This window comes from Copadichromis virginalis, linkage group LG8 (genome assembly GCF_057382275.1).
Source record: "Copadichromis virginalis isolate Kocher_CV1m ecotype Utaka linkage group LG8, C_Virginalis_male_GT1.1, whole genome shotgun sequence".
In the NCBI taxonomy this organism is placed as follows: Eukaryota; Metazoa; Chordata; class Actinopteri; order Cichliformes; family Cichlidae; genus Copadichromis; species Copadichromis virginalis.
In genome coordinates this window covers 3,276,337-3,287,319 of record NC_140625.1, presented here as the reverse complement: position 1 = coordinate 3,287,319, position 10,983 = coordinate 3,276,337, and the positions used below count along the sequence as shown (strand labels likewise).

The window sequence follows — 10,983 nt, the reverse complement described above, 5'->3', positions numbered from 1 at the left end:
TAATGACCACTTTTCACACACAGTTGCTGACACATACAGCCGGCTGTAGCTTTTCAGCTCACAGCCCGACACATACCACCAGACGTTAAGGCGGCGAGGCGTGATTGCAGGTGCCGCTCAGGTGCGTCCGCCTCCCCTGCAGCGGCGCTGCAGACCACGCCCCGCCACACGCATTAACCAGGTAAAATGCATATTTAAGCAGAATTTTGCAAATATATATTTTTCATTTTTTAGCAGCATAGAGCTTTTTTTCCCAGTTATTTTTTAAAAGTCAGGTCAAGGCTCCAAAAGGATGGCAAGGTAAGTAAAACCTTTTTTCATTCCTTTAGTAATATTTAGGACCATGCAAGTGGTCGGCTGGGTGCTACTTGCTGCAGGAGAGGCTGGATCTTTGGATAGTACATAGTTTCTCCATTTCTGCTCATAAAAGTAGAGGAGGAGCAGGATTGGCAGACTGGTTGCCCTGGTGTTGCAATTGACCACTGCGGTAAAGAGAGAGCTGAGCCAGAAAGCACTTTACCCACACCTTTGGGCAAGCTCTGTAGCTAGTGCTCTGAAGAATAGTGTTGCAGATACAAGCAATCAAAATAAGTTTCCTCTCTAAGGTGGCTGGGATCCATTTAAGAAAGGAATGATGAAGACCTCAAACATCTAAAGGGAGCTTAGAGCAGAGTTGCTGCTAGTTCACATTGAAGGAAGCTGGCTGAAGTGGTTCAGGCATCTGATGAGGAGGTCATCCCTGTGCCTCTCCTCAGAGTGTTTTTTTTTTTCAGGACACTCCCAGGAGGAGGCCAGAAGATCAGCTTAGGCTGCCACTAAAACTCATCTTTGGATAAGGAAATGGATGGATGTAAGTGCCTACAGCCTGTATATATTATGTAACAAGTTACCACAGAAAAGAAATTATCTTTAGAAATAAATTTAACAAATTCAGCTGAATTAAGAGCATTCTACAATTAACAAGTTAATAAATAAAATTTTATTTTCAAAATCATGCAAATCTATCATTGCTTATAGATCAATTTCCTCTTTACACATTCGTCTCTCAGAAGTAGCAATAGCCTACTCATAATTACTACATGAAGTAGACTTTGTGGCAAACTAAACATTCCCCCTTCATGATACATATGGAAAATATTTATTTTTACATGAGCAAAATGCCACTTGGTAATGGCGTGGTTCAGTCTGAAAAGGGATTGGAATAAATAAAAATGAGGCATCGCATCAGCATGGTATAGTGAACACAATTCAAGACACTTACACTGGTTGATTGCAGTTGTGACATCCACTGTGTTATCAGTGTTAAAGTCATCAGTTATCAGTTACACATGCACCAGCACTCACTTAAAGGTGAAACCAGTAAACATGGCTCTTTAGTGGCCTCTAGTGCCAGCCTAAACACAACAGCATTAACAACAAACATGTTCCTACCAATGCGTCTCCATCAGCAAAGTCTAGAGTTTCATTTATAGGCTTCCTGACATTGTCTTCTCTGACAAACTGCATCATACTTTAAGCTGCCTGATTTATTATCAAACACTTTGCATCAAACAGCAGCTTAAATCTGTTAAACAGTTTATACAAGTTGAACTGATATTCCTTTCAACTTTCTCACACTCTACTACTGACAGTTTTGGGTTTTAGAGATAAAAGGGTGACAGATAACAAAATCTATAGGTTAGAGCCAGTGAAATATTACGCTACTTGTTGCACCTTTAAGATCGAGTGAGACAAATATAACAAAACCTCAGTTTACTTCTTTATTATCTGAAAATAAAAGATAACTGAATAAATATAAAACTTAAATTACTTCTGAGACAAAGTTAAGTAAGCTTTAATTTGTTCTACCTCTTTCTTTGAGATATACAATGGTAAAAGTGATTCGTCTCTTAAACTCACTTAAGGTCTTTTGCTTGACCTCAGAACCAACTTAAGCAAACCTTTACAAACAGAGATGGTTAAATGACAGAAAAGCAGGGCCTACTGTCTTATTTTTCAAATACAATTGTGGTAAAATTTCTTAATGAGTAGTGATGTGCGATACCACTGATTTCCTTTCCGATCCAATACCAAGTAAAACTCAGGGTGGTATCGACGATCCTGATCCGATACGAAACTTTGTACAAATACTTATTTTATTTATTGTATCTCAAATGATAGCATCATAATGACATGACAGGACATCAGATTACTTGTTCTTATCACTTAATAATGCAGAATTCATCACATAGAAAAAAAAAAAACTGAAGTTTGAACATCTTGCCTGCCTGCAGCACTAAAGGACTCCGTGAGAGACGTCTTTCTCGCCCTAGAAGCACCTGTCCCTCTCCTCCTCTTCTGTTTGCCTCAGCATAAGCTCGTCATATTCTGTGATATGATTTACTCTGAGGTGTTTGACAAGGTTAGTGGTGTTGCCACAACACCTCACTTTTTTGCCACATATATCGCAAACCATGTCTCGGCTGTTTGTGGAGGTAACATTGCTTATATGGCAAAGTTCCTCTTTTCTGTGTCTTATCTATTAATATGCCTGTGCACTAAAACTTCCTGTTTTTTTAGTCTGGCTGAGCACTTAGTTTGTGAGTCAAAAGTGGCCTTGCTCTACAAGCCTTCATTATTAAAGTACATAAAACAATAAAATAGGAAAATAAGGATACTAAGGATATTGATTTCATGACAATATCGATATTTTAATGTGAGAATCTATTCTAAAACACAAATGACTGGTATCGGAGGAATCGATATTTCAGCATCGATCCGCACATCACTATTAACTAATTGTAATTAACTATTACAATTTCTAAGAAACTGAAAATAGTAGCCCACAGACTGTAACACATGGCTGCTGATTTCTAACCAAAGCCACGACAAGTGTTGATCTTTAAACTTGGTTGTATAGCAGTATCAGAAATTATACAATAAAAAAAATATATTTATTCTGCATCACTCATATAGCTGAACAGAACCTGCAGCATACACTCAACCTGTTGTCTTATTAGGTCCACCGAGCAACATCTGTTGTATTCTGATGAGTAAGCTGGTGTCAATTTAAACATATTTTGTATATTTCCCCAAATGTGTTTTTATAAAGACAGATTAAATACGAAAAATTTCATTAACCTTTTAACATCCACCAACTTACTTACAGCCCACTTAAAGGTGAGGTTAGGTTACATTTTAGCTACATGCTAAACATAACATTACTGTTCTCAAGACATTACCTTAGGTCTCATACATGCATCTTACCTTCAGAATTTCTGTTATTAGACTTCAGCTGAATATATTAAATAGGTGAAAATTCCAATTGAATTTACAACCTGGTAAATATGAACTTAATGCTAACCGTACCCCTAATCTTAACTCTAAATAGGCTGTGATGGTTGTTTAGCGTTTCAACTGAACCCTTCAAGATGATGGTAACTAATGGAATTAGAAGTTCTGTAAAACAGAAAAAAAGGATTTACTGAAGGAATGTTGTACAAAACGAAATGTGGTTAAAATGTAACCTAGCCCTAAGTTTATCTACTGTACCCTGGTTTGAGGCTAGTTACAGTCTGGTCAACCTAAGAACCCCTGAGCCATAACATCTGTGATATCCAAAGTCCTTCTCTTCTTCTACTTCTATAGAATATTATTCTGTGGTACTCTTAGCTTCATATGTTCTCCTCAGTTTGTATATGGTATTATTATGAAGCTACTTTTCTTGTCTAGCTTTCATAGATCCTCCCCAGCTAGATAAGGCACTGCAACCTCCCGTCCCCCCTTTCTGTCTCCTCATGCTTTGTTGTGCTATTCTAGTACTGCAGGAAACCCATCTGATTGCTCCATTCTGGCTGATTATTCCTCTTAGCTAACAAGCATGCAGCTATATCTGCAGCCATAAACTTCTAGAACAAATAAATGTGGTAAGCCATGAGCATATAATTAAGGGTCCCTTCACACACAGTGCTGGCATGGTACAGTGTGTGGACACAGCATGATCAACAGTGAACTTACAGTCCGGTCCAGTGCCCAATGACAGAATGTTTTTGTTTTTTCAATTTTGCCTCTTACAACCCCACAGTGGATTTTTAATCACATGACCAAACTGTCGTTTACCTTTAATTCCAGGAGTTTAACAAAATACTGCTTTATTTATTTAGATATTACAACAATTTTTATACTTAGGTCCATAAATCCATCAGTAATTTCGGTCAGTAACTGCCTGAAGTCTAGAACCCAACAGACATCGCCAAATGTTTCTTCCCTTGAGATCCACCATCAGAGATGGGCAGTAACGCGTTATTGGGTCTCCTTCAGCGTATGAAAAAGGCAAGCCTTCATCATTCACCACTCCTTACACGTTGTTGTTTAAACTTTGGATTCCTGGACTGGAAACTGCTGAAACTGCCCTGTTGTAGCACTCCATTCCCAGTGACGATACGCTACATGGACTTCGGGCCATTTTGAAAGTAAAAGTTGTCTGTGAATGTTCACAGTGTAATCTCAGGGTTCACAGAGCAAGTGGTCAAAACAGGACTTCTAGAACGTGATCCAGAAATAGCACCCATGATGATTATCATCAGTATATATCCAACAAAATGATCTTGAATGGGAGACTGGCCAGTTTTTAGCTTTTAACAAAACTCATTACTACAAAAACATTTATGAATAACTTCTATAAAGTAATCTTTTTTAATCACAATTAAGATAAAAACTGATAACAAGTTTGTTTTGAGGCCCTTGTTCAGGAATTAGTTAAACATTACAGGAAATGTTATCCTTTGTATGTGATCGAACATACAAATATGACCAGAGGTGATTTTCCATGTTCCATACTGAGGCTTTAACAATGTTAGCAGTAGAGCTGGGCGATAGAACGATAACGATATGTATCGCGATATAACTTTTTCTCGATAGAAAAATTAAACTATCGCGATAGACCTTGCCGCTCTTGTCCTCTTAAAAAAAAAGAAAAAAAAAGAAAAAAGGTCAGCCAATCCAAATTAAGTAGCGCAGAGCAGAACCAATCACAGCCGCAGCGTCACGTCACGTGACTTGTTACGTACAGCACAAGTGCCAAGCCGCACATGTGTATTTGTTTGGGAAGCAGCCAGCCACCGTACCGCCCGGGTAATGGAGGAAATGAGTGTGCCGACTAGAAAAATCAACCGAGCGTGACCGAAGGTTACCGAAGAGAAAACAGATGATGGTTCCAACGCTGGAGAGATTGTCGAACGGAAGAGCCACAGAAGTTCCGTAGTGTGAAGGTATTTCGGCTATTTCAAGTCTGACAAAAAACAGAGTAGCGTGCACTGTAAATTGTGCCGAAAGCAAGTCTGGAAATACAATAAACTGGTGCATGCGCTACGTCCACACGTACCCGGGTATTTTTGAAAACGCAGATTTTTCTATGCGTTTGCACCTTTCGTCCACACGTAAACGGCGTTTTTGGTCACTGAAAATGAAGATTTTTGAAAACATCGTTTTTGCATTTACGTGTGGACTAGAAAAACGGAGAAAATGCAGCGTCAAAGGTGTGCGCATTTTTTGACGTCACACTGTGCGCCACGTTATTGTTTCAGTGAAATGAATTTCTACAATACTGTTAATTCTACTCTCTGCAGTGTTTAAATGCTTACATATATACACACAGTTACTGTCCCTCCACACATACGACTCGGTTCTGCTTCTATGCCCCAGCTTTGTTTACTTTTTCCCACCGAGGCTTCTAGACTTCTGATTGGCCAACATTTCTGCACGGTTAGGAATCTAGCGCCACCTGCTGCTTTGGCATGTTCATAGCAGCGTTTTCCTTCATTTCTGCCTTTATGTGTGGACGGGATTATTTTTTAAAACGAAAACGGAAAATCTCCGTTTTCAAAAATACCCGTGTACGTGTGGACGTAGCCTCAGTCTCTGACTGGAAGCGCTAATTCGTCATTCGGCTTTTGTCAGACTAAAGTAACTGTTAAAACTGTTTGAAAAGCTCAGCTATACAACAAGGAGAGATTGAGAATTTCCTTTTAGTTCTCAGTTTATTTGATATTGACAAAAGTTAGTCAGTTTTGTCTGTTATTCTGTAAAACAAACTAAGATTTATTTTTAGAATTAATATTTTGTTTCTAAGTGGAATTGACAATTTAGTCTGTTTTGTTTGTTCTATTTTGAAACTTAAACGCTTTAGCGGCTGCCTTTTGTGTAGTTTGCAATATTTGCCTTTATTTATCTGAAAAAGTCTCATGTTCCTTAAGTACATCTACCCTGTTGAACTTATTATGGGAAATAAATATTTAAATAATAACAAGCTGCTGATTATTTCACATTTTACTTGTGAGCAACGGCACATTTAAATCTTACAAATATAGTTATTTGGCTTATATCGTGATAGATATCGTTATCGCCTGAAATGAAAAAAACATATCGTGATATGAAAAAATCTCATATCGCCCAGCTCTAGTTAGCAGCCATTAATAAACTGTTAGAAACACTTAGAGAGAGTTTGAAGCTAAACTGTACTGACCATGTAACAGGATGACAGTCTTGTATATTTACTGGCAGAGAGATTGGAAAGGTGCTTACCTGGCCTGTGTGCTCTGTTTCGTCTTTGTTGATGAGATACATCAGAAAGAATCTGAAGCACACACACACACAGACAGACACACACACACACACACACACACACACACACACACACAGTTGTTAGAAAACACAAACAGTATTATCATTGCATATATTAGTCACACAGCATCAGTGCCAGATGTTACAGTGGCACTTGCTGGCTGGGTAACAAGGCAAAGACAAGAACGTAACGTGGTCATTTCTAAGTTATTACGACTCAATTACCAAAGTAACAAGCACTTAATATCCAAGTAGTATCATGGTAGCAACTGTGGTTACAGTTGAGTAATACCACACTGAAATGTATGTAACTGGATAATAAGTGTCCAAACACTGGGGATAATAATGTGGAAACACACCTCAGTGTAACACAAATGCTGTGGTACAAAACAAGCCAGGACAAATATCATAGATATCATCGCCCACCTGAGATTGGGGACCAAGCCCCAAGTACACCAAGATTGGGTACCTATCTTTCATTAACTGACCTGAAAGACTGTGTACTATGTAGGTGTGATGATCTATGATGATGTAGGTGTTAAAAGGTACAATAACACACACAGAAATACAGACACTCTCCAGACGTACTTACAGGTAGTTGGCTAAGTTGTGCTCCTGTAGAGTGTGCGTTTCAAAGCCGTGTGGCACGGTGTCAAAGTAGTCATTACCTATTCCACAGATAAAACATTTGGTCTGCAAGAGAAACACGTGATAGTTAGGTGGTTGTCATTTATTGTAACCTATTGGCAATCTTCATCTATGCCTCTGTTGGAGGTACAGCTATACAAAACAAAAGAACCACAAAATCTATATGTTTACATGTTCATATGCCTGAATTTAAAAAAAACTGCATTGAACTGTTGTGTGTGTTTTCACCTCCATGTCTTCTTTCACTTGTTCCTGCTGATCCCTCAGCTCTCCAAAAGCATCAATGATTAACCCTAGGATTTCAGAGAGGGTGGAGCTTAAACATGCTGGTCCACATTATTACACTGAATACAACAATAGATATGAAAACCACAGGCTATCTACTATATCTACTATAATACTTCTAAAGGAGTCTTTTTTGCTATTCAGTTACATTCTCTATATTACGTCCAAAGTGTGTATGTCCCTATAGGGAAGGATATAAACACTAAAGACAAAGCCTACACAGATGCAAAATCCTGAATGTTCCAGGACCCATCATATTTTAAAAGCCTCATAATATCATATTAATCCAACTGAGCACTGTAGTGTCAGAATGTAAGCCAACGCTTGGTTTGTTTCCAAAAGTAGAATGGGAGGTAGAGCCCTCAGCTCTAACCAACTCTTCTCCAATGAAACCAGCTTCCAGTCTGGGTTCCTGAGACAGACACCCTACTTTTACGATTAGGCCCCAAACTTTTGTTTTTGACAAGCTTAGTTATCATCATTGTCAATATGTGTGGCAGAGGGAAATAATTATTTGGTCCCTACTCAGTTTCTACTACCACTAACGTTTCTCACTGGAAAAGAAATGAACAGTCTCTAATTTTTATGGTAGTTACATTTTAATGGAGAGAGAAAGAATATCAACCTAAAATCTAAAATTTCATTGAAGTTATGGATTGGTTTGCATATCACTGAGTGAAACAGATGTTTAATCCCCAACCAAAATATGACTTTGCACTTGGTGAAGAAACCCTTGTTGGCACACACAGTGTTAAGGCATTTCTTTTAGGTGATCACCAGGTTTGCACATCTTACGAGTGATTTTGGCCCATCCCTCTTTACAGAAATTCTTCAGATTACTTGGCTCCTTCTTGGGAATTCAAAGCCTTCACAGATTTCTGTAGTCTATTGATACTAGATAGTGGAAAAGGGGTGGGATTAAATAAGCATATGCTTCTTCCTGCTCCTTTTTGAACATGAACGTTATTTGGAGTTGTGGTTGCTCGTTTTCCTTTTGTTTTGCTTTGTTCATTTGTCTCTTTTAATTCTATTTTGTTGTACTTTTTCAACATGTTCAAAATAAAGATTCAATCAATCAATCAATTTTCTATTGGACTGAGCTCTGCAGACTGGCTCGGCCACTCCATGGAAGGCAGCACAACTAATGTGCTGCTTCTTCTTCCGCCACTGGTTCGTTGCCTTGGTGGTATATTTTAGTTCACTTTCATGCAAGAAGACCCATCTAAACCCATCTTAGGTGTTCTGATTGAGAGTTTACAGTACAGTACACCCTCTTCTGTGGAACCAGCTTCCAGTTTGGATTCAGGAGACAGACACTATCTCTACTTTTAAGATTAGGCTTCAAACTTTCCTGTTTGATAAAGCATATAGTTAGTGCTGGACCAGGTGACCCTGAACCTCCCTTAGTTACCGTGTTGCACTGTTTCTTCTTTAGTGACCTTTTTCTCTCACTTTGTGTTTGTACACCGCTCTGCATTTAATTATTAGTTACTTTTAATCTCTGGCTCTCTTTCAAAGCACGTCTTTGTCCTGCCTTCCTTCCCCCAGCCCAATCGTGGCAGATGGCCGCCCTCCCTGAGCCTGGTTCTGCTGGAGGTGTCCTTCTGTTAAAAGGGAGTTTTTCCTTCCCAGAGTGGTTCCTCGTAGGAGGGTCATATGATTGTTGGGGTTTGCGCTTGTTTTTTTGTATTATTGTAGATAAAAGGCACACTGTGGAAGATAGGCAGAGTTTAATAATAAGTAATGTTTACGTTTTTTTATGGGAAGAGGAGGATTTTAAATTCAGTTCTGAACTTAACAGGGAGCCAATGAAGAGACGTTAGTATGGGAGAAATACAATATATCTAGTTCCTGTCAGGCCTCTTGCTGCAGCATTGTGGATTAGCTGAAGGCTTTTCAGTGAGTTTTTAGGACATCCTGACAATAATGAATTACAGTAGTCCAGCCTAGAAGTAATAAATGCACGAAATAGTTTTTCAGCGTCACTCTGTGACAGAATATTTCTAGTTTTAGAGATGTTGTGCAAAGAAAGCAGTCCTATATTTTGTTTAGTATGCACATATCCTTTCCCCAGAGTTCGTATCTGGTTAGGCACTATGTTTCATTGAAGTTTTTAAGGCCAAGTACAATAAGCTCAGTTTTATCTGAATTTACAAGCAGGAAACTGTTTAAGGTGGTGTTCAAGTGTACTCCACTTTGGAGAGACGTCGCGATTATTTAGTCTAGTCAATTTGAAATAAACAGAACAACCAAAATATTGGAAACCAAACAGAACCAGAAATGATTGCTCTCAAAATAATTATACATTTGAATCACCACTTCCTGTGGTGTTTACTCTACTTTACAATATTAGAATGTATTCATTTGGCTAATAGCTGCCTAATTAACTGCTTGTGTTTCCATTAAACTGTTTGTGTGCATGTATGTGTAGGATGCCTCACCCTGGATGATAGCCAGGAGGATTACAATGACAAAGAAGAAGAAAGTGATGTCAAAGATGATCCGGTAGATTTCGTACTCATCACCAGCTGGATCCTCGATCTGGTCACCAATTCCTCCACCTGCTCGCACTCCCACATACATGTGGAACATGTAACACTGAGGAACAGAGAGAGATACACAGGAAGGGGGGTACAGGGGTAACAGAGGTCAAATCTTTTGCATTGGGTTTTTAATGGGCAGAACCATGACTGTCACAAACAGCTTGAACACACTAATGTTTCTGAAACATCAGAAGACATGACATCTGTAAGTCTCTTTGCAGTAAAACAGGCATGATTCTAGTCACTGTAGAGGTCCAGTAACATTTTGAAAAATCATTGTTAGTGAATGCAGTTCACAGTGCCCTCAACTCTGCAGGTTACAAAGAAGCCATATGTGAATATGATCTAGAAACGCTGCTGTCTACCTTCTGCGGACCAAAGCTCATTAAACCAGGGACCGAGGGAAAGTATAAAGCATGTTCTGTGGTTGGACAAATAAATATTTTAAATTCTTTTTGGATGATGCATCCTCCAGACTACAGAGGAAACCAAATCAATGCTGAAAGGTGTGTTCAGTTTTTAGGAGAGCATATGCTTCCATCCAGATTTCTTCATGAAGGCGTTGCAAAACAATGCGAAACCACAAAAAAAGTTTTCTTCTATCTTAGCAAGGCAGAGCTATTAATGCATCAGTAACAACACAGCGCAATGTTTGTGTTAAAAGCACCGCAGCACATTCGCAGACAGAACCTGCCCGGTGCTGTGCATATGGCTTATGTAGCGAGTCATAAATAAACAGCTGTAGCAGCACAGATCACAGGTTTTACAGTTTTACTAATGTTTATATACAGTGGTTCCATGTTGGATGGTTAAGTTGGGCTGATTAAGGCTGTTGGTTGATGCGATGTTCAGAGCTGGAAATCTGACTTGAGGGGACACTGAAAAATTCAGGAAATTCCGACTTCTG

At 38.9% G+C, this 10,983-nt stretch overlaps 1 protein-coding gene across 1 annotated transcript; it reads right to left on the bottom strand.

Annotated features, from left to right (window-relative positions):
* Window positions 1-3,794: 3,794 nt before the first annotated feature.
* LOC146702511 (ryanodine receptor 2-like) lies at window positions 3,795-10,150 on the bottom strand. The gene is made up of 5 exons (XM_085467294.1): window positions 9,975-10,150; window positions 7,477-7,541; window positions 7,193-7,293; window positions 6,562-6,613; window positions 3,795-3,887 (listed from the first exon to the last, which is right to left on the bottom strand). Exons 1-5 carry the CDS (start codon window positions 10,123-10,125, stop codon window positions 3,795-3,797), a joined length of 462 nt encoding a protein of 153 aa, XP_085323420.1. The 5' UTR covers window positions 10,126-10,150.
* Between the last annotated feature and the right edge of the window lie 833 nt (window positions 10,151-10,983).

What these genes read in the sequence shown, in the direction of transcription:
- LOC146702511 (XM_085467294.1), bottom strand. Translation starts at nt 10,125, where the DNA reads ATGTTCCACATGTATGTGGGAGTGCGAGCAGGTGGAGGAATTGGTGAC. An exon ending in AAGTGAAAGAAGACATGGAG is followed by an intron (nt 7,294 to 7,476) that starts GTGAAAACACAC and finishes TTTCTCTTGCAG; the next exon opens with ACCAAATGTTTTATCTGTGG. An exon ending in CACAACTTAGCCAACTACCT is followed by an intron (nt 6,614 to 7,192) that starts GTAAGTACGTCT and finishes TGTGTGCTTCAG; the next exon opens with ATTCTTTCTGATGTATCTCA.